This window comes from Brachyhypopomus gauderio, unplaced genomic scaffold, assembly GCF_052324685.1.
Source record: "Brachyhypopomus gauderio isolate BG-103 unplaced genomic scaffold, BGAUD_0.2 sc66, whole genome shotgun sequence".
NCBI classification, from domain to species: domain Eukaryota; kingdom Metazoa; phylum Chordata; class Actinopteri; order Gymnotiformes; family Hypopomidae; genus Brachyhypopomus; species Brachyhypopomus gauderio.
In genome coordinates this window covers 1,265,956-1,292,249 of record NW_027506887.1, presented here as the reverse complement: position 1 = coordinate 1,292,249, position 26,294 = coordinate 1,265,956, and the positions used below count along the sequence as shown (strand labels likewise).

The window sequence follows — 26,294 nt, the reverse complement described above, 5'->3', positions numbered from 1 at the left end:
TGTGATCTGTATCAGTGTGGCTGCAATTAACAGAACGTACAGACTGCGAAGCTTCTTCATCTTGCTGAAGGCCTCTGGTAGGATGGTACGGATGGCGTTGTCCCCCAAGTTCCTGACCAGACAGGAAGAGAGTCTTCAGGTCAGAGAGGACGTGACAAGATCCCCATGTCGCCATACAGACATGCATCTCATTCCACCCACCCACGCACACACACACTCCTGATCTCAGGAAATCCTGTTAAAGAACGGTTTGTTTCCTAGCAGGGTGAAGGGTTGGAGATTCAGCCGGCCCAAGTCAAGAAGAAGCCTCCACCATCTCCTTTTGCAAACATGCGAGTAAATTGCTTGCAGCCCTCTCAAGCATCTGCTTTTGGCAGACTGTTGCTGGGCCGCACAGTATTGTGGGATACTCACAGGTGCTCGAGGGCTTCCAGGCCTGAGAAGGCTCTCTTGGCCACCGACTTGATCCTGTTTCCAAACAGAACCCTAAAAGTTGCCGAGGGGGAGGGGCAGAGAGGGAGAAAGCACAGTTAGGAAGGCTGAGTCTGATGACAGTGGAATGGAGCTTTGGAAATTTGAACCATGCAGAGTTTAGGAAATAGTCAGGGGATTGGACTCTCTTTAATCTCCATTAGAATCAAGCAGATTAAAGGTGGGGCCTCGTGAGGGGGCAGGGCCCACTCAGTCGCTTGTAGAGTAATAAACACAAGCTTCGTCATGGGCCGTGGATCAAGGTGTTGATCAGTCTTCAAAAGTTAGTCCTCCGTCAGAGAGGGGGACAGGGAGGGAGAGACGGCCCCGCCCACGCCAGCAGACAAGCGTTCGGCTGCTCTCCTAACGGGGAGCTTCACAAGAGCATGTTTTCACGCTCCACCAGAACACCAAAGAAAGGTGCCTCAGCCCTCAGGCCCGGGAACAGGTGCAGCCCACCAACACGACACCGCCACTCCATCACAGTACCAACACACACTCCTGGGTGCAGGAGACGTGCAGGAGAGTGCAGGGAAGAGTGGCAGGAACCATTCACTGCCCAGGAACACCACCCTCTCCACACCCTGCCTCCACCACCAGGACACCCACCAACAGAGGGCACCCTCGCTCTCTACGCCAGGCTCCCCATCTCAGCTCCGTGCTTCCTCTACAGGATATTTACCTCTGTAACAATTCACTCCAACATGCAAATGACACAAACGAATGCCAATTCTGCTAATGAATACCAATTAATGAATGCTAATGAATACTAATTAATGAAAGCTAATGAATACTAATTAATGAATGCTAATAAAAAGAATGAAAGCCAACAGGGACCAGTTAGCACTACAAAAAAAGGTAATTCTAACTCCTTTGGTTCTCAGCTATGTCCTTTTTTATTGGCATAATTAAGATGGAAGGTCACATTCTCACTGCATGACAATAGGACTGGTCAAACTTTCACAGTAATATAGCAGGTACCTAATTGGTCTCTGCATGTATAATCCATACTGAAATGAACTGGACTGTGCCATCTGCTCATCAATTGAAAAAGAGTACAGAGCATTTATATCCATCCCAGGTAATCCGCTCAGATGAAAATCTGCCACACACATACATATACACACACACACCAACATGCACATACACTAACACACACACAACTGATGGAGATGAACAGACACACTCACAGGGTCCTGAGGCTCTCCAGACCTACAAAGGCACCGGTGGCATCCTCGACTGCTCCAGAAATGTCATTGTGGTCCAGAACTCTGTGGTAGAAGAGGCATGAGAGAGTGAGAGGGAGTGAGAGTGTGTGACAGTAGAGGGGGTAGCCAGATTTGCTTTGGTAATCTTTTTAAACTTTTAAAATCTTTTCTTTTAACTTAAAACAGTCGTACCAATAAAGCATAACTCGGAGTGAAATCAAAGAGGAAGAAGTGAGAGTGAGAGTGAGAGGGGGAGAAGGGCTGAGTGAGAATGAGAGAAGGGGAGAGTGAGAGGAAAAAGGAGTGAGTGTAGAATAGACAGTGTTGGCAGAAACAGGGCTCAGGCGCACACACACACACACACACACACACACACACACACACAAGAAGACTCCCCCCACTCAGTAGTCCTTTTCTCCATCTCCTCTCTTTCTTCCAGTCAAAGACATTCTTTCCTTTGTCAACAATGATGTAGAAGGCACGCAGCCAGGCACATGTATGCACAACATATGGCAGATGAGCGTTACCTTCCTCTCACGCACGCACGCACGCACGCACACACGCACACACGCACACACGCAGCCGCTGGAACCTGTTAGAACAGTGAACCGGCTGGAGGGTCCTGGAACACGAGTGGTTCACACCAGCGAATGTGAGCGTGCCCCCCCCCCCCTCCCCCTCTAGCCACACACACCCACACCAGCATGCCCAGCTGCAGACCCTTCACTAGGTTTTATGCCCACCTGGGCATAACCCCAAACATCTAGACCATTAAAAGCAGAAAACGCTAACAGCAACAAAAGAGGAGATATTTCAGGTTTTCAGGTTTTGGTGTGTGCCACCTTCGGGGGAGGGGGGTGGGGGCGGGGGGTTGTTGTTTCTTACCCCAAACTGCAGTCTGCCTCTGTGGCGAGCTCTTAACAACCCCCACCCATTTCCTTCTCTCTTTCTGGCTGGCTTCTCCTAAAGGCGCTCCGGGTCGTTAAAGGCTTGGTTCTGCGGGTCCAAAGCCCACTCCCACCAACCCCAACCCTAAACATGGGGCCAGTCACTAGGGCTCTGGGCCCGGGGAGAGAGATGCTCCTCCATTTAAAGCTCTCCCCTGTTCTCACTTACAGCACCAGTGAGAAGCCCTGATCAGATTAAACCCATCTCATGTACCGCACACACACACACACACACACACACACACACACACACACACACACACACACACACACACACACACACACACACACACACAAAAGACAAAATATTTTAAGCATGTGTAAAGATGGGGGTGAGAAAATGACAAACCACACGAAACCCCAGAGAAACTCTCCCGAATGGCACACAAAGGTGGCCAAATTAGCACATCAAACGGGGGGGGGGGAGGAGGGGGCCAGCAGTCCGGCCAGACAGGCAGGAAGAATGGTGAGAGGAGGGAGGTCTGAACAGAGGCCCTCATTCTCACTTAAAGGCCCCGCCCCCACCACTCAGCCCTGCCAACAGCATGGCAGGGGAGAGAGAGAGAGAGAGAGAGAGAGAGAGGAGAGAGAGAGAGAGAGCGCAAAGAACAACAACTGAGCAAAGAAGTGAAAAGAGAGCAAGGCATCAAAACAATCAGGAGTGTGTGGTTATTGGGAGTGTGTGTGCACGTGCGTGTGTGGTTATTGGGAGTGTGTGTGCACGTGCGTGTGTGGTTATTGGGAGTGTGTGTGCACGTGCGTGTGTGGTTATTGGGAGTGTGTGTGCACGTGCGTGTGTGGTTATTGGGAGTGTGTGTGCACGTGCGTGTGTGGTTATTGGGAGTGTGTGTGCACGTGCGTGTGTGGTTATTGGGAGTGTGTGTGTACGTGCGTGTGTGGTTATTGGGAGTGTGTGTGCACGTGCGTGTGTGGTTATTGGGAGTGTGTGTGCACGTGCGTGTGTGGTTATTGGGAGTGTGTGTGCACGTGCGTATGTGGTTATTGGGAGTGTGTGTGCATGTGCGTATGTGGTTATTGGGTAAGTGTGTGCGGGGAGAGGGGGGGGGGGTTTGGGTGCGTGTCCGGTTATAGGGAGTGTGTCTTTAAGAAGGTGGCGGGTTCTCTGACAGGGCTCTGGCGGGTCGCACATGTGCACGCTGCCCCGGTGGGAACCGGCAGGCCAGCAAAGACAACAGTGCAGTGAAGAAAAGCGTCCGGCACTGAAAAGAGTCCTCACAAAGACTCACACACTAAACAGAGGTGGCAGCCCTGTCCCCCCCAAGGCACAAAGGAACCGCAGTCTACAGCCAACGCTTTCAATCCAGATTTAGAAGCGTAAAAAGAAAAAAAAGACCAAATGAAATCTAATTCTGTTTTAAAGCTTTGACTGTGCATTGATGTGTCGAAAAGCACTCACACACACACACACACACACACACACACACACACACACACACACACACACACACAAATCAGATGCCTCAGAGCAGGTGCAGCAGAGACCAAAGAAAATGAACAGTGCATGCTGACATGCTTTTAACAACATTAAAAGCTTTTTCAATATTAAAAGTACATGTAGTGACTGAAAAGTACACACACCAAGTCACTGAATGTGTCGAGCATAACAATCATACAGTTAAAAAAGCACGTTCTCCAATAGGTACAGGAAGACAGCAAACGCTGAAAGCATTCCAGGTCCTTAAAAGGTTGACCTGACATGGCCAGTGCAGGGACACGGCGGGGTACCTACAGCAGACGTAGGGAACTCAGTCCTCGGAAGGCGCCCTCAGCAATATGGCCCAGAGAGTTGTGGCTCAAATGTAGAGACTGCAGGTTGACTAGCTTCATAAAACTGCCCTCAGTCAGCTTCGTCAGGTTATTATGGGCCAGGTGCCTAACAGAGCCACACAGGGGGGACAGAGAGGGGGACAGTCTTGAGTTGTTCAGTGTTAGTAAGATTTAAGTTTGTCTTTGTCCAGTAGTTTCTGGTAGTTGCATTTGCAGAGACAATAGAGTGAGATGGAGAGATTAACAGACCCACTATATCTCATTATTATTATTTTATTAATATATTTAGTGTTTTTTGTTTCTATTTCTGTTATCTTGGTTTATGCACTTTATAATAACTACTTATCATTTGTTTCCTATTTATTTATTTACATTTTTAGTACTTCTATTGTCTTGGCAATTGACATGTGAGTGAGTGAGTGAGTGGAGTGAGTGAGTATGGAGGGGGCTTGAGCTCACAGTTCCCGCAGCCTCTCACAGAAGGTCCAGCCCTCGGGATTGAAGCTGGAGATGGAGTTGTTGGAGAGGTGGAGCTGCAGAAGGTTCTCCAGGCCATACAGGGAGCCGCTGTTCACCTCCCTCAGGTTGTTGTAGTCCAAATGGCTATGAAAACCAAATGCCAGAGATCCGTCACTAGGGCTCGCCAGGGAGGAGAAAGACCCTACCCATCAGCCTGCTAGGGGGCACTCTCACAGCTACATACATGGTGCTGAACCCGTGAACGTCTCTTCACACATATTGGCGGGAACAGACTTAAGTGAGGTGCTCTGGGGTTCAAGGCTCAAGGCCAAAACTGGTCTTGGTCCAGTTCCGTCCCGATATAAGCACACTATAAATTGTCTTATTAACACCAGAAAAATAACACAGGGTTAACAGCTGTAAAACCACGACTCAGAACCCTGGTCCTGACACCCCCCTCCAACATACAGAACCCTGGTCCTGACACCCCCCTCCAACATACAAAACCCTGGTCCTGACACCCCCCTCCAACATACAGAACCCTGGTCCTGACACCCCCCTCCAACATACAGAACCCTGGTCCTGACACCCCCCTCCAACATACAGAACCCTGGTCCTGACACCCCCCTCCAACATACAAAAATACATCTTTTTGGACAGTTGGTGCCAATTTCCATCAAACAAAACAAATGCTTTTACAAACGTTTTAAGTGTGGTTCAAGCTGTGTGTAATGGTCCGGAGGCCATGATTGTGCAGGAGTGCCAGTGCTACATTCGGGACTCACAGGGTTCTCATGCGGGCCAGACCGAAGAACGCCCCATCCGTCAGTCTGCTGATGCTGTTCTTCTGAAGCTTCAGAACCTCCAGGCTGGACAGGCCTTGGAACGTCAAGCCCTCAATTAAACGAAGCCGATTCCTGCTCAGGTCTCTGGAGGATCGATCACACAGAGAGACACACACGCGCATAAAATCGACACTGCAATAGACTCCGGCTGCAAAATCTTAGGTGGGTTTTACCCCCAAACTAAATTACCCACTCCAACACCCTCAGTTCCCTACAGCAACGAGCAACCAGAGAATGTGTGCCGGGCCACCAGGGAGCTCGTTGCAACCAAAAGCGTTGAGGCGGAGACTGTGGCCCTGCATCTCATCACCTGAGTGACAGACACTTCACGGCAGGGGGGCGGAGTCCCCTTTGTGATGTCACCAGTCCATGAGGATCATCTGATCCATTTGTCGTATAAGAATGGATCATATACACAGCTGTGGCTTTGCAGAACCACACGTGTGTATGAGAGACGCCCGAGAGGAGATCGAGGTGGAGGATTTGTGTTTCCGCCTCATTCACACAAGCAGACATGAGATACAATAGTGCCTGTGTAACAAATGTGCAATGAAGCTTGCTGCACAACACAGAGGGAACACACACACACATACGATAAACATCTGATTGACATGGGCCTCCCCATCCTCCTCCTCCTCCGTCCTCTCAGGAGACTGGACTGGGTCAGAGTTTGGACTGGACCAACAAATCCCCTCCATCAACTGGAGCCATGAAGCCATAGAAGCTTGTAGAAGTGTGTGGAATTGGCAGGAGACGTGTGTGTGTGTGTGTGGGCACACTCACAGCTGTGTTAGCTGGGGCAGCTCCAGGCCTTTGACGGGGAGCTGGGTGAGCCGGTTCCTGCTCAACCTCAGGACCTGCAGGGTGTCGGCCAGGTTCCGGAACGCCCCGAACTCCAGGTGCACGATCTTATTAGCACTCAGCAACCTACCAGGAGACAGACGGCACAAACCAACATGTCTGAGCAGAACGGGAGGTTACAGGAAGCGGAGCTCCGGGAGATGACCGAAGGTGATGTCAAAGGAGAGTGAGAAAAACAAACAAGAAAGAGAAAAACATGGAAGAGGGGAAGAAAAACACAAAGCAGGAAAAAGGTCGAACTGGTGTGTGTGTGTGTGTGTGTGTGTGTGTGTGTGTGTGTGTGTGTGTGTGTGTGTGTGCGCGCGCGGTTCACTCACAGCTCTCTGATGTGGAGTCCGGGTGGGAAGCAGTGCTCTCGCAGATCGAGGAGGTCGTTATGACTCAGGTCTAGAGTCAGCAGGTGGGGGAGGTTCTGCAGACGGCTCCCCTGAACGCTAGCGATCTTGTTATGGTGCCTGTGAGTGGGAGAGAACGCAGTCACTGGGTCAGCCCCGGTTCCTCACAGGGCTCTTCCTGGGGTGGTGGGCCTGGTGGAGAGGTTCATGCAGCTCTCCTCCTCGCCACGGCCACACTGGGCCATGTGAACCACAGAACCATGCAGATGAAACTACATCACCAAAGCTCTTCTGATTTGAAAAGAAAACACTTGATGTACAATGTTCAGGATGTATGGACACACACACACACCCACACACACACACACACACACACCCACCCCCTATGCATTTGACTGTCTATCAGACACTTGTGGTACGAGGTCTGTGATGTGGAATCGGGGCATACAGAGGAGAAGTTACTGCGGTTTAATCAACCGCTGCCACCACCCAGACACGCCCACATGTCAGATGTCAGAAAGTATCTTGACACACACACACACACACACAAACACACGATCTCAACAAGTTAAAATATCCATCAAAAGAAAATATTTGCAGTGCACTGGCCACAAACACCAGCATTACCAACAAAGCTACACCAGGATCCCAGCACAACAAATTAACGACGTGTAGCAATCAACGATGAAAATCCGAATTAAACTCATCTGCAGTAGCAACATCTTCCATTTTATGTAACTCTTGGCCCAGGTCTCCGTTTAGAAGTACTTGTTTCCCAGCTGTTCAAAATAAGACTCATTAGAATAACAGGACAGTGGCCTGTCTAACTGAAGACACGCTCTTTCCCATAAGTCATCTCTCCGGGGGAACTGCCGTGTTCTCTATTTCTGTCCATCCCTCCTCTCCTCCCTCTGCTTCAGATCTGTGGCCTGAGAACTGGATCAGAAATCATTTTGCCGTCCGGCCGCTGTGTCCGTGCACAATCTGGCGTGTCCCCGTGACCCTCTGAACATCAACATGCTCCAATCACCACACGTACGCCACCCAGAACTCCCTTCGCTGATCTGGCAGAAGGACGCTCACAAATCCAAACGCTCTGACATTACCCATTCCCAGAGGTCAAAGGGTGTCGTGTGTCTTTACGTGTATTATGCATAGAGTCACCAAGCAGCCTGTATGATCACTGCACAGACTGATGGTACTATACCCCCCCTCCCCCTCCCCCATACATGCCAACTAGGGCCCATACACCACACGTCACACTGATCTCTTCCTCTAAATTCACACCCTAAAACCACATTAGAAATGTACATCCCTCTGCCAGGAGAAACGCCCACTCCTGTGGGCTGGCTGTGATATTCCCATGCCTGGTTGGAGGCATCCTTAGAACTCCCATCTCTGGTTACCCCTCCTGGGAGAGGGTGTTAAGTCCCCCCCCCCCCCCCAACGGTCAGCGCTGGCTCCAGCTGGAGCTGCCATGTGTCGGCAGGAGGGGGGGACGAACAAAGCCTCCTTCTTCGGACCGGTCAAGCCCGCGGCTCTGGGCTCCTCCGGCCGGGGGAGGGACAGAGAGAGGCTGGCCACAAGAACAGGAAGTGACACACATTCACACTGGTGAACAGGAAGCGACTCACATTCACGCTGGTGAACAGAAACACACCAGCAAACACACTTAAAATCAAAACCTCAGTGTTTATCATGATCCTTTAACAGAGATGCAGAAACCTTGGAGAACAGGAGGGATAGTGACAGGACAGAGAGATGTTACCTGTACTGCACCACCTGAGGAAACTGAGGCAGAGAGGGAGGGAGGATAGGGAGCTGGAGTGTGTGTGTGTGTGTATGTATGTGTGTGCGCAAAGCATCAGAACTAACGCAGTAAGTTCAGACCTTGTATTTTAAATTCACTGGCACTTGGTATGAGACGACATATTTTCTCTCTGTGCTGAGGGAGAGGCATGGCCGCTTTACAGAGAGCTGCTGTTCAACGGCATTCCGACTGCTAAAAGGACCGCACCGGAATTCTGAACGCCACAATGCTTTCCAAGCGAATCCAAGTAGAAAGCAGGCGAGAAGTCACAGGGTGTTCTGCACAGGTGGAAACCGAGACCCACACACACACACACACACACACACACACACACACACACACACACACAGACTGACCCCTTGCTCATGCCCTCTCCCTCCTTTTCTCCAGATATGGAGCTGATGACGTCTCTTTGGGCCACTCCCCCAGACGCTCCCTTCTCGGGGTTCACGTTTACTGTAAGCCCCTTGACTGGCGGCTGCAGCTGTGGCCCGGCTGCATGGCTCAGCTGTGCTCCTCAGTAAAGATAGCCATTCACCCAGCATGCAACGGCACCGCACAGCAACAGGCCTTGACCCAGGCCAAAAAAAGCAGCATCCCTACCCCATCCCCCGCAGATGTGACCGCCTAGCCCCACCCACCTGAACCTGCCCACACGCTGGAGGCAAACACAACCAATGGGGAATGCTCGCTTTTCCGCAAGCTCATCCGTGCGGCAGTTAGCATTTTCCTTTAATGTGACCCCCCCCCGCCCACACCTCCCAACTGGGCCCTGCCGCCCTGAAAGGGGACCAAGGAATAAATGTAAATCAATAAGGTTACACCATGACTGTGCGGTCAGGAGTGATCTGGACAGGGATCGCTTCACTGCTTCAGTGGATGACACACTGGCATAGGGGCAAGATTACAGAGAGGGGAAATCTGAGCCGGGCCCTGGGGCACACGCAGTAACTGATAGATGCAGAAAGACGCAGCACAGAATGTGCACAACGTGACTGGTACGATTACTGCAGTAGTCAGGCAGAGGACATGTGCTCGCCCATAAGACCATCAGCAAAATTACTGCCAACTCTGGTACAGGTTATGTCAATATATGAGCCAGTTGTTCTGGTCAAGCACTCTGATTCCTCAAACTCTGCCCAGCGAGGAATTCTCCTGGAACAGATGTTTGGCTGATAAACCTGAGCTCTGGAGAAGGTGGCACCAGACCAGCGTAGAACTGAAAAACGTGGGGGACACTTACAGAGACAGGTAGACGATGGGCAGGGTGCCGTTGCCGAAAATGGGGAGAGAGGTCAGCTCGTTGTGCTCCAGTCTCCTGAGGGTCAAACACAAGCCCACCGGCGTTTTAATTACACGTGGAGATAAACACTGTGGTGCGTTACTGATGCAATGCAGAGTGAAGTGATAACAGCTATTATTCTCCCTGAGTGACGGGATGCCCAAAGACACTCAGCATAATCAGCCGTGTTATTTCAAAGAACGGAGCAAAAAGAGAATAAGGTGGGGCAATTTGCAGATTCTCCGTGTGCAGTGTGCTGACCACAGAGTGACAGAGTGAAAGAGTGCACGATGAAAGTGTGAGTGGGAGTGAGAGAGCACAAACCTCTCTGGCCTGTAGCCAGTCAGAGGCCCATGCTGTATAAAATATTTACAGAGCAGGTTAGTGAGTGGTGTCAGGTGATGATGGAGAGTCCTATTATAGTAAACCCCCCCCCGCTCAGAACAATCGACAAAAAAGCCCTAAGCACCCAATAAAGTGGCCTGGCACTGGTGCTGGTGATGATTAACTATTCCACTCCATCCTCTGCGGAGCCTCAGACTGCCATTCTGGAGAGACATGGCTGAACAGGTGGATTTACATGGTCTTCATTAATGGACATGCAGGTTTATAAATGTTAGCCTTTTAAATTCTTACATTTTAAGAATTCAAAAAAGCAAAAAAAAAAAAAGAAGCTCAGACAATTGGTCAGTAGTGAAAGGAGATTAGTGGTCTGGGATTACAGTTGTTCTTATCGGAGTTCTTAAGCAGGAGCTGCACTGATCAGGGAACAGGTGTCTTCTGTTCTACTCACACTTCTCTGAGGTTGGGCAGATGGGAGAGGATGTCCATGTCAGCTCCCGCAAGATGGTTGTGGCTCAGATTTCTGAGAGAGAGAGAGAGAGAGAGAGAGAGAGAGAGAGAGAGAGAGAGAGAGAGAGAGAGAGAGAGAGAGAGAGAGAGAGAGAGAGAGAGAGAGAGAGAGAGAGAGATTATGCTATTAAGTTTAAAATGTAAACATTGTCAATGCTTTGGCAATACTTAGCATAGTACAAGCAGGAGAAGTTCCTCACCATTTACATTCAACCCTCTCAATGTCACTGGGTTTGACTGGGTATAGATAGCTCTTTCCTGCACTCATTAGCAAATTTCTACAAAAGCCTGCACCCCCTTCTCTCCCTCCCCCTCCTCCTTCCATTTCTCCTCAAACACCAGGACACCGTTGTCCCAGCTGTCCAGCGTCCCAGCACGTCTGCCCAGATGCTGGATAACCACTCCACTCATGGTTCCCCTTCAGCTCATGACTCGCGCTGAGACACTTAATATCAGAGTTCCTGTCTGTCATAGTCCCCCTCGTGTGTCTCTCTGCTCTGACTGAAGCTATGGGTTCTTGGCAAGGACCAGGCCTCCTGCTGCTCCTGCTGAAACCTCCCAGATTGATTACGGCTCTCGGGCCGCGCTCAAAGTCCCGCACGCCGGCTCCCGACACCCAGCTTTAAAAACCTTCAATCCGGCTCGTGCAGGTAATGCACGGCTGACCGGAACCAGGAATTCAGAACACGCTGGATACCAACCACCGGTCAAATATACTGACGGGAGTCAAGCGGATTCTCGTATAGCGCACAACCCCCCAGCAGCAGTAGAGCCAGCAGACTGTTCCTGGATCAGTCCTGGATGTGTGGTGACGGTGCTCAAAAATCACACTGGCATGTTAGCTCGTTCAAAAGGCCAGCAGCCACCATGCTAATCGGAAACGCATAAAGATCCTTAACTCTCCCTCCGAGAGAACGGAGAGTGTGTGCGGCTTCCAGAAGGCTTCAGGGCAGGCGTGCTGGGTTGTGTGAATCTTTTAATGAGACTTAACCACCAAAACACTACACCACCACTAGCCATGAATGGAGGAATTAACTCTGGAGGAGTTATGGAGTTAACTCAGTCATGTCGGGGAGAGAGGAATGAATGCCCCATTCCAAAATAAATAAGGAGGGAACCAAAACAATGCATCTACTGTCATGACACGATGTGTGTGTGTGTGTGTGTGTGTGCGCTCACAAGCATGTGTGGGAATGTGTTTAAGTCTGTGCGTGTGCGAGTTTTGAGCTAACAGACGGTGATCTGCCCAGAGGCAGGGCTGTATAATCGTATGCTTGGCTCACCCACCGCTGTTGTGCTGCGTAGCGCTAAATTGTCACCCTCGTTACAGAAGCTAATTACCAAACTGCACTGGAGCAAATTGAATGATTATAGTGTTTCCTTCAAACCTTGCCGCAGGGCGTTTTGGGGGGGGGGGGGGGGGGGGGGGGGCAGAGGAAGGGAAGGAGGCGGCCATGGCTAATCTGTGACAGCGATCAGCGTGAATGTAAGGCAACCTGTGCACTGCTCTAACCAGCCCTAGCGAAGGTGTGGAGGGGCACGCGTTGGGCGCGGGTGCGACTGGTGTCACGTATCCACCAGCTGGATAACCCAGCCCTGCCAGCCCCAGGGCGCTTGGGATACCGTCTGCAACGCCAGCCGGAGTTGGGGGGTTTGGGAGAAAAGGAGACATTCAGACCTCAGCCGTCGTATCGGGTTTGACACCTCACAGACAACAAGAACACTCAGAAGGATTTTAGGAGTGGTTTGTGGTTGTGTCGTTTTTGCTATTTACCTTTATAAATCTGAACTGAAGACTGTAGTTGCGTCTTTGTCTGACAGACTGAGAGTTTGTCCAAAACATTGTTCCTGGGTTCTGTGCAGAGTTCAGACAGAGCACTACCAAACTCTCAGAGCAGGAAAACCCGTCAGTGAACCTGCACCAAAACCACGATGACAGCGGACTGCCTGGCCACAGGAAACACACCAGGAACTGAAGGAAACACAAACGCTCCTTCACAGTTCTTACGAGGCTCAGTCAGTTACTGCCAACGGGACTTTTACGAGACGCCTTGGGGCTGCCGTGGTCCCGTGCTAATGAAGGGGAAGGTCCCGGAGTTCATCGACAGAGCCACGTTTGTCCTGCGCCCGTGCGCCTGCTGGGGCTCCTCAGCTCTCTGGGGGGGGGCTGCGTTTATACAGCCACGCCTACGTCTACCCCGCCACTCTGCCCGCTCTGCCTGCCTCACCTTATCAGACAACATTAACCTTCACACCTCGCACTTGACCTCGGCGGGTCATAACTCAGAAGGCGTCTCGGCGGCCAGCGCAAAGCTTCCGTTTCTGCGGCCGCTGCCGGCGCTTAAGGAAAAAGAAAGGGAGGGGGGGGGGGGGGGGGGTAATCAAGCCCTGGGGTCACGAGGTCACCGCTGCCCCCTCGGCCTTCACCTCCAATGGTGAAACATTCCGAAGTTTTACTTTTGAATTTGGAATGCAGCAGACTGGTGGGAATGCCTACATTATAGGGCTTGACCTCCAGGATCAACATGCTGACCTCTGTCATGCAAGGTCAATTAGGCCAAAGTGTTGGATATGGATTGGCTGTCTGTGCTAAATCCTCACAACCTCTTTCACGGACATGCCTGCTGCAGTCTACTGACTACAGACTCAGCTTAAGCACCAGCATGCAAAACTGATAGGGCTTGGTCAACCCTTTTGTTCTGTGATGCTGACAAATTTTCAGCTGGTCTCAGGACAGTGTATAAGAGACTTGTCCCCAGTGTAAATCTAACGTAAGACCGTGAGAACACACAGCCAGTACAATGGCCATTCAAATTCAGTGGTCCAAATTTATCAGCGCATGTTTGCTAAGTGCAAACATTTACCTTTTTCCTTCCACTAATGGGGCAAGGCCAAGCATCCGATGGAGATTTACCCACGAGGCCCGGCGGTAGCGGAAGGGCACGATCAAACACGGCATCAAGTTCAAACACGACTATGTGTCCATACAGTGAAGGTCAAGACGAGCAGGTAGGCGGACAAGGAGAGTGGGCCAAAACCGCATCTGGCGCTCAGACCACACGTGAGGAACGCTCCGCTCCACCGGTCCCCCACACCAGCCCCCCACACCCACCATCCAACCTGCACACCACGCACAGACCGCAGCCCTTTTGGGCTGTGAACAGGCAGCACGGCCTTCCGTCTGCCACGTGTACTGTTAAGCCTCTAGAGGTTCCTCACCCCTGTCGGACCGGTGACATCGCCATACGCGCTTTCGGAGGGGACGTGTGAAAGAGACCCCAAACAAGCAGGACACACAGACAGGTCCACGGGGGCAGCCCAACACAACCCTTCACCTGAGCGAGGCATTTTCTAACACTTCCTCCACCACGGCAAAAACTGAGCACTGGTTTCCTACATCATCAAACAGGAGTCACAGTAGACGCTCTCACTCTCCACACAAGTTAAAAATGGCTAAAAAGGTTAAGAGCCAGTGTGTTTTTTAAAGCAGGTGTGGTGTAGAGTATAGTAAAGGGATTACATTCAACTGACCCCAAATGTGTTGGACTGCAGCTAAGATGATGGATACATGAGGTACTTAATCCTGTTTCTGAGCTGAATGTCCATAATCAAACTGCACAAAGGCTGAAACTCTCCACTCCAAATACCTGCGCCAAATTCAAGCAGACCTGGACTGTGATGTCATTTCCTGTCTGCCAGAGCAACCTCGTGATTCACATGGCGGTGACAGACGACTCCTTATCATTGTCTCTTTATCTCAGACACACCGAGTGTGAACTTCGCCCTCGGCAAGTGTGATGACAGTGACGGGCCTTCAAAGCTCAGCTGGACCACAGAACCTCAAGTACAGCTCCTGCCAGCGCACCATAAACTAGTCAAAGAGTAACACTTCAGACTCCAGCTGCCAGCAGGAGGTGGTGGTGGAGGAGTAGGAGGTGGTGGTGGTGGTGCAGGCACGAGCCAGCAGCTTCCCTCGCTCCTCCGATCCCTTCTCTTTCTCTCTCCATCTCTCTCTCCTTCAATCACACTCTTTCCCGTCATAAAGTGCTTTTATTGCACAGCAACGGTGAGAACAGGGCACCCAGGACCTCCATCCCACAGACCAAACAGCGCCGAGAGAGACATCAACGCCAGAATGCGTCTGGCTGATCTACAACTACACACATTCATACCGTCAGAGGACAGTCACAGATTTAGGCTTAAACAGATGAAGTCTACGGAGAAACTTGGTGTAGGTTCCCCAATTGAAACCTTTAATTCAAGACCGGGCATGATCACTGGCCAGAAAGCAAACGCTTCACTAAGAAACTTGGTGTACACTGCAAACAATAGCAACAACAAACAAGATTTATTTATATAAAGGCAAAACATCAGATTTCAGACATCACCTGTTTGTTGAGTTCTTACCAGAGCACTAACTCAGCTGATACCACTTGCCGTTGTTCTTAAATTGTATGTCTATCTATGGTTATTTGTGCTTCTTGGCAAATGCCTAACTTGCAAAACACTGGGTAATGATACGGATTCCTGTAGTTTAGTAGTAGTCTGACTCAATGGTGTCTTGAATTCTGGCCTATCTGTACTATTTCCTAGGATGTATTCTGTGATCAGAAGCAAAGCACTTTGTAAGTCACTCTGGATAAGAGCATCTGCTAAATGCCATAAATGTAAATCAGATCACTGTGCTCCAGTACAAGATCAATTTTGCATTAAAAATGCGTCGTGAAGAACATGTCCAGAACATATCTTCCCAGCTAGGAGGAGAGGATAAATTCTGACTGACGGATGCCAGGGCCAATCAACTCCTCTCTCAGCCACTCCCCCATCCCACTTTGTTTTATCTGAAGCTGTGTAAATCTCAGGCCCATGTGCAGGACTGCTGAACAAACGGAGGAGCCGTACAAACACATGCAATGCACGAAGGGTCAATATACATCCAGGGCAGCACGGAATGAACTGGACACACACACACACACCTTGATTGCATGAGCTTAAATTGCTTGGTAAAGTTCCTTTTAAAACAGGGTAATCAGCTCATCATTGTTAGGAGAGATCCAAGAATTACTGCAGACAATAATAAACAACCCTACATTCACTATTAAGCCTGGTACCAGGAAGAAAATGATAGATGATTACACATCTATCATTACACTCCTGCAAAAGTTTATTATGCTTGTAGGGAAATAAAACGTGTGATTATTACACTAGCAGTTTCGCAGGGAGCATAGAAAATAACTGAACAGCTAGACAGAGGTACAGATTTATTCAAGTACATGTGGACTTGTTTAGATGCTGCCAGGCATGACTAGAAAAGAGTCCTTCTCTGTGTTTACAAATTGACAGATTAGGTATTCACTCATTATACAGGTTTAGTTTTAATATTATGTCTCAAGCAAATATTACAGTTGTACTACAGGCAGGCAGGGTGCGTCTAAGACGGCACAAACTAGAAAACGCTCCTCATGCGAAATCCCAGTTTGTGTAGCCAACATTTATGTGCACTCAGCTCTTCCAGTTTAGATTAGTTTATTTGCAACAAAATCATTCACACACAGCAGAACAGAACAAACTTTTGGCGAGGCGGACTCCCAAGGGGCCAAATGTGAAATATCACAGAGCCTTGAAGATTTGATAAAACATAAAATAAGTTTTATTTTGACCCAAAAGACATTTTTTCCTCCAATACAGCCATTTCAAAGATGCTAATTTATTTCCAAAAGAAATGACATGTTAAATATCGCTGGTCTTTGGTCAGAAGACCGAAGGATATTTCGAGTCCTTGTCCATAATTCCCTACAAAAGCAGACAAGACTTTAGAGACCACCGAGTGCTGATTTGCAGTCTCCGAGCTACATATGCTGGGGGTGTTCCACAAGGTTCTCTCCTCTCCAACTCTCATTTTCTCCCCTTCCCCCCTTCCCCAAACTTCTTAATGTGTTTTCCAGATCCCCAAACCCTTACCAGATGTACAGAATTCACAGATGATTCATCCATCAATCTCACATGGCAGACACTCTCTTAAAAGGAGGGGTTCATATGTCTTAAAAGAAACAAAATTCCAAATATTCCATTTGAATCTCCTTATTTGACTATAAAGCAGCTTTTTGATAAAGGAGAAAGTGATGGCTTTATCTTCATGGGACTTATGTAAATTCTATTTTACAGAACCCATTCAGACCAGACATGCTCACTAAACTCCGCCCCAGTCCACCATGCCTCCAGACACTGTTGAACCTTCAGTCCTGAATATTACATATACAGTAGATGTGCATGTTTAGGCCAGCAGACTCCCCAAGGACATCACCACCATGAAAAAAACTTTACATTCCACCTTTTAAAAAAACTTCACATTCTCCATTAGGACAATGCGCATCACTGGTGAAATCAGGGAACCGTAAAATATTGTCCCAACTCCAAAGAGTTGTGAAAGGGTGAAGAGTTGACCCACACCTCTACCCTGAGGGCACAAGCCGTCTCACCCACAGTGCAGGCTGCTACATCAGTACCTAAAAGGGCTGGTTCAATAGTATCAGGCCCTGATCCTGCTCTACACTTCAGTCTCACACTCACACACACACACACACACACACACACACACACACTATATACAGACAGAACAGGAGAGACACACACAGACACAGACACTTCATGCTACACGGTGCACGCTAGTCTGTCGTTTTCTAGACGGGCGTCTTCCTGCACCATACATCTACATGTCTTCTTGCACAATACGTCTATACTACACAGTGAGTCTCAGATGTGGTTGCTGTTGTAACATGTATGAGCCAGAAGGAACAAACTCTGGTTTAACATGGGGATCAATAACACAAGCAAATGAACTGACCAGAGGACATTACCATGGCAATCTAAGCAAATTAGCGATGACTGGATAAGACAGTAACCGGATGACCAGTGACTGCCGCTTTTGTAACAACAGGGACTGATGGGTAGGACGTTACGGGCAGAGAGGCAGACGCAGCGATGGAGGCTAAAGGGATGGAGCTAGTGTTTCTGTTCAATACTGCAGAAAGCCCCATGAGACCGCTCCCCTCAGAAGTGCTGGGAATCACATTGCATCATATCAGCTCATAACCCCGAACTCTTGACCCGTGATCATGGTATTGACTGACCAAACACTTTCCAACACCCAGAACAGACAGTCAAATCAGTGTACACTTCCTCACATTTTAATTAGGAACTGTAAACAGTGGAGAGTCTCTCTCTCCCTCCCTCTCTCTCTCTCTCTCTCTCTCTCTCTCTCTCTCTCACACACACACACACACACACACAACCCCTTTTTGGTGGGTGAGAGAAAAATTCCACTGGGCTGTTTACCAACACCTCTGACAGGGGGGCCACGGCAACACATGGCACCACCCTCCACCCCCACATCAGCTCGCAAAACCACACTCCTGCAACTCCAGGTCAGAGGGCGCGACCCTGTAGGCAGCTCCGGACCGTGGGGAGAAGGCGGTGAGACTGAGGCTCTATTCTAGCCCAGCGGCTAGTGGGACTCACTCTGGACTCCATCGGCACACTGGCCTTTTATTCTCAGGCACCAGAAGAGCTACAGACAGCAACACAGATGCTTCCACCAGGTTCTCATACACCTATTAAGACTTTTCTGTAGGGGGTGGTGGTAATGGACAAAAAGATGCAAGGGATTATGGGTTAAAAAGGACAGTTTGCATGTTCCCAGCCCACACTGGCTTCCTGAGACACATCCCAACAGAATGCCAATCACTTAAACTGAACTAACGTCAACAGTTATGGGTCCTCCTACCAGCAGAGTAACCCTCAACACATCAGGATTTTCAAAATAATAATTAGAAGAAATGGTGTCGTTGGCCAACATTAAATACACCAAAAATATTACTCTGAGGGTATTATGAACAAAGACTGCTGTATGGACAACAGTATACGTCTACATTACCAGAGCCCTCTGACACAATCAAATCCATTCTAAGGCACGTGCTGTTTGACGGAAGCAGGAATGCCCGGGGATCAGGGAACGCCCAACAGCTCTACAGACCGGCACCTCTCGAAGCTAAACTTGCAAACCCACAGCAGCTGCCCCTTACTGGTCACAGCACTCTGAGGTTCCCTCTGGTTACCATGGAGCCTGGAGCCCAGAGCGAAAACTCCTCAGACAACAGGAAGGTACTGGGGCTGGACCCTCCATACAGAGCAAGCCCATGGGCGTTCTGCCTCTTGCGAGTGGACGTACTGCACACGAACACCCTAACAGTACCTCCGACCAGAATGGGCCACAGGGGCCATTAGCGAGAGCAGAAAGTGGAGCGGCCTCAGATGGAGAAATGCCAAGTTGGTCTGCTTTAGCCCTCGAGTCTAGTAACAACTCCTGGATCTTTAACATTTCACTAGTCTGTGTTTTTTTAAACTAAGGGGGAGACTTTTATTTTCTAGTACAGACAGCTAGTAACATGACTCTTCTTTCTCTCCTAACTCGTTCTGTCCAGCTATGGAGCGCCAAAGTTTAAATTCTTAAACATTTAATTCACACTACTGTCACATCACATTTATGACTGTACATGTAATTGTTATATATTAATTACCTATTATTAATTATCAATATGTTAAAATCCAGCCTCTATAATCTGTAACCACTAGTCTGTGCAGGGGTCAGTGATGGGTGATGCAATATGACTTATTCACCTCCAAAATAAAAGCACCTGCTTAGAAAAAAAACATTTAATATTAATATGAATGTTATTATTAATATTGTTTAATATTAGCTGATGCCATTACAATGACATGTTCACCATAATTCCCATGTACACGGAGGTCATGAGAGGCAACTATCCAGCAACAGGAACACTAGTGCAACATACAACACTGATATGGAGTTATGAGCAAACCAGTAAAGAAATCTAATGGCAGTACAAGTGCCACATGGAACATGTCTTGTAAAGTAAGGTGTGTTCACACTTTAGAACTGGTCATTAGGATACGGAAGGCTCAAGCTGATCCTGGACCAGCTGAGAAAGGGGTCACCGAGGGACCTTTTTAGTTACCATCACTCTCACGACCCTGCCATGACAATGTCAGAGAAATCACACCGTACAAGTTTCCTGTACTCATCATGCATTCGGTACACCAAACTGGCTCTTTCAGGTCGTCACGAATCACACTCGGCCGTCCACAGTGTTCTCGTCCGACTCGTATTCACCAGTCTACACCTCATTCAAGTGAAGTGCTTAAAACACACACAGACAGTATTGCTGCAGGTGGCACGGCCATATTAGTGTTTGAGAAGATGTTGCTTACTGAGCCGGTGTTGTGCCGAATTCTGCACCCCCGCCATCAGATGCATCCCCTTCTCAGGACCTCACTCTCTGGTGATCCTAACTCAAAATCACTTTAGAAGTGTATAGTTGGGAACAATTCATGTTTGACTCTACGAGTTTCATGAACATAGCCAGAATTAAGAGGGGTGCATTCCTCTGCAGGTGGTCTGCCAAAAAAAAGCATATTTGTGCAACTTTGTTTAAATTTTGTTGATTCTACTTCAAAATAATTTTAGCCATATAGACACAAACAACCAGTTTTACAGATGCAACACCATAAAATTAAATATAAAATGTATCTGCATGTCAGTTAGAAAATACTGAATTATAATACTCAGTATTAAACATAACAGGATGCACTGCTGTCAGGACTTGTCGATACATGGGTTTTCTAACAGACTGAAACAGGGACAGCATTCATATACAACACTGTATGTGTGGGACATAACTCCATCCAGAAGGACCTACAGAACGTGTTCCCGAGAACATCTCGGGGGTGCTGGATTCGGCACAACACCGGTTCTCCATAACCCCACCAGCTACACCCATACCCATCCACCTTCCACATTCTCACCCTCCACTCACACACAAGCAGGACACAGCAGTGCTCCCCGTGTGTGTCTATTCCTGTCGGCGCGATGCATTTCAAACCGAACCAAGATCCTGTCCCACACGACCGACAACAGGCCCGAACACATCTCAGAAACAACGGCCCCGGCGATGACACGGTGAACACCTTGCCAAGAGAGCGCCCCTTCAGTTAACGTCGTTTCCTTGCTCAAACTGGTTTATGATAACCATCTAGTAATCCAGGCGCTTTGACAAGAACTGGAAGCCAACAAAGGAAAGCCGACAAAAGATGGACATCTTGAGCAATGATGAAACCTTCCGACGAGGCGTTTCACAGATAATGCGATGTAGTAAAGCTATTCCCTTTGAAAACAGTGACAGAAGCCGGTAATGTCTTGTCTGCTTTAGAAACACACAAGCAGATAAGAATAGAAACAAACAAGCAGATAAGAGCAAGGTGAAGAGATCTGCACCTTGGAACATGATCTAGAACAACCTAGTAGTACACGAAAGAGAAATGCATCAATAAAGTCTTCCATAAATCAAAAACCCCAAAGAGAAGACTATATGCTTTATATCGTATAACTAGTAAAAACTGCAGAGCAAGTTCCCAGAGAAACAGGACATTTCAGGCAAAGATGCTTGCAAATTGCTCAAATATACAATAAAAGTTCGACAATTTTGATTTGTTCAATAAAAACTTTTGTCGGACTTTCGCCTAATCTGAAAGACTGGACATCAACAGTGTAAAACCGTAAAATCCCACTTCTACTTAAATTATACCGTTAAATTGACTAAATCCGACTTTTATGCCGGGGAGTCCCGAGTTACAGGGACACGGAGTTTATTTATTTCAAGCTGGCCTTCTAAACAACTGATCTCGTCAGTGATCACAAACTACTACATTAGACGAATTAGACCTCCAAACACGTACAGGGCGAGCAACGCGGCCGACTTGGGGGCATTTTTAATCGCGTCACCGAAAAGAGGGTTTTGCTTATTTAACCCTTCTGATAGTCTATAATTAGCTAATATTACAACGAGTGAATAAATAACATATGCATCTTATACTTTACAGACAGAAAGTGAAAAAAGTGTCAAAAGAACATAGTGATAAAAATGGTTTTCTTTAAGGAGCCGAAAACCAATGTGCTTATAATTGTTTGTACTTTTCACATGTAAAAACGTCAACTGTTGACGTATTTGGGGAAAACGTTCAACAGACCCAAATGTTGTTCCTGGGTTGATACCGAAATAAAAACCGGAATCTAATAATAGTTTGCGAACTCGTGACAATAGTAGCTATAGACTGTGTGTGGGGGGAAAAGTTTCAGCCGAACTGCTTTGAGTCTTTCAAAGACTTCAGGTGATGGTGGTGAAGACATGGTTTTGGTAACTGATCTAAACCGTTTCTAATCATGATCATCATAACATACAGGTTCTCAGACAAGCACCGTGTAGCCTACAGGTAACCAAACCCCCTATTTAGGGCGTCTAACCTCCAGACTGGAAACCCTCTCTTATCCTGGCAGTTACAGATTGGGCAATTAGTAGGTGATACTTACAGATACACCGTCCGCTCCGGCAAGTCTCTCGGGATATGGGTCAGTTGTGTGTTGCTGCAGTCCGTCGTATTAAGAGTACATGTACAGTTTTGGGCACATGACACGTCCGAGCTCAAAACATAACTGATTAACAGTTTCAGGAATAAAATTAAATTAAAAGCATAAAATGATCCGATTTGTCCCGGGGACGCCGCCATTTTGTATCCAGTTCTATTGGTGCAACGTCGGATATCCTTGTATCCACAGACCAAATCAGCTCTAATGTGTTGTCTGTTGTACAGTTCGTACAGTCAGACTACCGCACTGTCATCAACATGTCTAATTGCGCCAAATAGTCTTGTTTGTCCAGAAGTGTTTACGTACTAACCTACTTCACGCCAAGTCCGCAAAAGTTTCCTCCCGTGTATCCCTAGGTAAGTAAATCAAAGGGAAATGGGAAAACGGCAACACTGGAAACTTGCAGCCTGCCGAACAAAACGGAATACAGGTCGAGCACGGTTGTCCTTAAACGGTAAAGACGGGAGGTGTGCGGTACCAGCCGCTCCGGACTGGCAGCCAGCACCACGGGTGCATCCACACAGATCTGTGCCACTAAGAGATCTCAGCGTATGCTCACACTCAATGGAGTTTTGAAAATGTTCTGCATAACTGTAATTACGCCAAATTCACAATTCTTATCAAAGGAAAAATTAAAACGCAATATTGCCCGCGGACCCCATAGAAACACGTTCAAGTGACGGAGATGAATTGGTGATCCAAACTTCCTAACTCCACACAAGATCGCCGAGATACGGAGCTGCTTTCCCGCAGCGCTTAGATTGGGTTACAAAAGTTTATAAAGTCCTTGTGCGCGGATTTCCGATTGCAAAACAATGAATATGAAAACCACTCGGGCGAATCAATGTTTCGGTGAAAGGCTCGCCAGTTCCAAACTTTCCGGCGCAAGTGTTTGGAGCTCCACGGTAAGGAGTAGCTCCTTATCAGATGACCCATGCGGTGAGAAAATCCCAGCGTTCCGATGATTTAACAATTTCCATCTCACTTCTGATCGTAGCAGTAGATCTTTTTTTCCTCTCTTCACTTTTCCTTTTTTTTCACAACGTACTATCGCCCCACGCTGGAAACATTGGAGTTCTGAAGATCCTCCCATTTGATCGCAATTGGCTGTCCAATCGCAAGGAAGGAAGGAGCTCCAAATCTCATTGGCTGTCGGAGAATTCTCGAACGCTACAAAGTTCGACTTGCTGGTGAACGACCGTCGCTCACGGTTTGTAGGCTCCGCCTACCTTTACCGGCCCTGGTGGCGAACCGCAGCACCTCCTCACCGCGTCCTGAAGGGATAACGATTGACACGCTGAATATGATCATCGAGTGGCCTACTAAACCAAATTAAGCCAGACTAAATTAAACTAAACCAAGTTAAAGCAAAGAAAGTACATTTGCGGCTATTTAACTTTACACACACTTAAACACTAAAATATAAGCGCGCATTCATAACACTAAACAAACGAGTCTGTACAAGTCAGTAAAGTAAAAGTCAGTAAATGTTCCTGCCGATATTCTTTTGGTCATATCTAAAGATTCAGTGGTGTTTTTGAAAATGTTTCGTTATTCTTATATGAAAACAGATTCTGAAATCGTTGATTTAATCTAGCCACTGTGTGGTAGCTTGCAGTGTGTCAGATATGAGACCTTCTTGGTTTAGCTGCTTGTGAGGTTTGGATAAAGAATGGTAGTTCAAAGAAAGGAGTTATCGGTTGCTGGAAAACAATCACGCGCAGCAGAATCACAGCTATGCATTCTACCCTCCTTAACCCAGCATAAATTTGGTCCCAGCATTTTAGCATTCTATTTCGAGAGAGCTGCTGACACGTCTTTCCCTGTGATTTATCTGTCAGTGGGCCAGGTGTAAATAATTTGCTTTTACAAATAGCTTGTGAGTGACATGTAGGTCAAAGGTGTAGTTTAAGATTAGGATCAATAGGGTCTAGTGCAGTGTAAAGGAGTGGAAGTCAGCAAGTAGTTTTGGGTGTAGCGTATGACCGGGTAAGAACTGTAGTTACAGCGTCCTGAAGGGTCCTGGATATGATGAGGGTGGTGTCATCCCTCTTCAGGAGCCTGATTCAGATTGATCATGACCCCCGTCAACCAATTGGGCTGTGGAGAGGAGAGACGTGCCCTTCAGTGTGTCACAGGCCACTGAAGAGACTCCGTAGGTTTTAATAGTCCTGTGAGCACAGCAGTGACTGGAGTAATGAAAGCAAAATATGATTGTATTTCTTTGTCTGCTTCTTTCTCTTTCCTTATTTCACTCTTTTTCTCACTCTCTTGTTCTCTCTCTCTTTGCATGCTTTAATGCCTTTCTGTCCCAGCCCCTCTCTCTGTATTTTGTGTGTGCGTGCGTGTGTGTTTATATGCTTGAATGTTTCCAGCTCTGCTCTTGTCCTTCTGGAAGAAGATGAAAGTGACTTCTGCAAACTGCTGGAATGAAGGTGCAAAGCATAAAGACATTAGATTTACAGCAGAGAGAGAGCAAGAGGGAGAGAGTGAGTGATGTGGCCTCAGACCAAAGCTTTTGAACAGCAGATTGTTCCAGGTTCAGATGGTGGGTGTGTGTCATACTCGTCATGCCTGTGGTCTTCAAAGATAACGAGCCCGTCTGCTGGGGTTACTGGCCAATGGTAAAGAGGGGAAGCGTGAAAGCAGGCTGGCCCATCACTCCCGGACTGTCTGCTCAACGGCTGGCCGGCTTCTCTCCCTATATCCACCCCTGCACGGCCCGACACACAAGACACATTCACAAGCTGGTGTTGAACAATGCTGATCATCCTAGTGCTGCTGCTAGCACTTAGATCTAATTAAATGAATTACGTTTGCCCTTGAGGGGTGTGCTGGCTCAAAGACCAGTTTGGGATGTTTATGGGTGAAACTGGTCAACTGGTCTGTCCACATGAAATGATATGGGTGCATGGGAGGCAATAATAAAACAATAATAAAATAACAATTATCTATCTATCTATCTATCTATCTATATATATATATATATATATATATATATATATATATACACCACACACACTCACCGGCCTGTGCAACTGCCAACTGCTCATTAACGCAAATGTCAAATCAGCTATTCATATGGCAGCAACTCAATGCATTTAGGCATGTAGACATGACCAAGACGATCTGCTGCTGTTCAAACCGAGCATCAGAATGGGGAGGAAAGGTGATTTAAGTGACTTTAAATGTGGCATGGTTGTTGGTGCCAGACGGGCTGGTCTGAGTATTTCAGAAACTGTTGATCTACTGGGATTTTCATGCACAACCATCTCTAGGATTTACAGAGAATGGTCTGAAAAAGAGAAAATATCCAGTGAGCGGCAGTTCTGTGGGCACCCATGCCTTGTTGATACCAGAGGTCAGAGGAGAATGGCCAGACTGATTCGAGCTGATAGAACGGCAACAGTAACTGAAATAACCAGTCGTTACAACTGAGGCATGCAGAAGAGCATCTCTGAATGCACAATACATCAAACCTTGAGGCGGCTGGGCTACAGCAGCAGAAGACCACGCCGGGTGCCACTCCTGTCAGCTAAGAACAGGAAACTGAGGCTACAATTCGCACAGGTTCACGAAAATTGGACAATAGAAGATTAGAAAATTGTTGCCTAGTCTGATGAGTCTCGATTTCTGCTGCAACATTCGGATGGTAAGGTCAGAATTTGACGTCATCAACATGATCCATCCTCTCTTGTATCAAATGTTCAAGCTGGTGGTGGTGCAATGGTGTGGGGGATATTTTCCTGGCACACTTTGGACCCAGTAGAACCAATTGAACATCGTGTCAATGCCACAGCCTACCTGAATATTGTTGCTGACCATGTCCATCCACTGTGTACCCATGATGGCTACTTCCAGCAGGATAACATGCCATGTCATCTCAGACTGGTTTCTTGAACACGATAATGAGTTCACTGTACTCGAATGGCCTCC

General features: G+C 48.0%; 1 protein-coding gene across 2 annotated transcripts in view; it reads right to left on the bottom strand.

The window, feature by feature from the left end:
- The window catches only part of lrig1 (leucine-rich repeats and immunoglobulin-like domains 1), a 29,271-nt gene extending 5,833 nt beyond the window's left edge, over window positions 1-23,438 (bottom strand). Inside the window, exons 1-11 of one of the 2 annotated variants that reach the window (XM_076989178.1) lie at window positions 22,302-23,438; window positions 10,800-10,871; window positions 9,968-10,042; window positions 6,897-7,034; window positions 6,502-6,645; window positions 5,659-5,802; window positions 4,874-5,017; window positions 4,377-4,520; window positions 1,662-1,742; window positions 415-486; window positions 41-112 (exon numbers count right to left, since the gene is read on the bottom strand). In XM_076989178.1, the coding sequence (XP_076845293.1) occupies window positions 41-112; window positions 415-486; window positions 1,662-1,742; window positions 4,377-4,520; window positions 4,874-5,017; window positions 5,659-5,802; window positions 6,502-6,645; window positions 6,897-7,034; window positions 9,968-10,042; window positions 10,800-10,871; window positions 22,302-22,498 (1,283 nt within the window). In that variant the 5' untranslated portion in view covers window positions 22,499-23,438. The remainder of the gene's footprint in view (window positions 1-40; window positions 113-414; window positions 487-1,661; window positions 1,743-4,376; window positions 4,521-4,873; window positions 5,018-5,658; window positions 5,803-6,501; window positions 6,646-6,896; window positions 7,035-9,967; window positions 10,043-10,799; window positions 10,872-22,301) is intronic. The other variant, XM_076989177.1, reaches the window with a different exon arrangement.
- Between the last annotated feature and the right edge of the window lie 2,856 nt (window positions 23,439-26,294).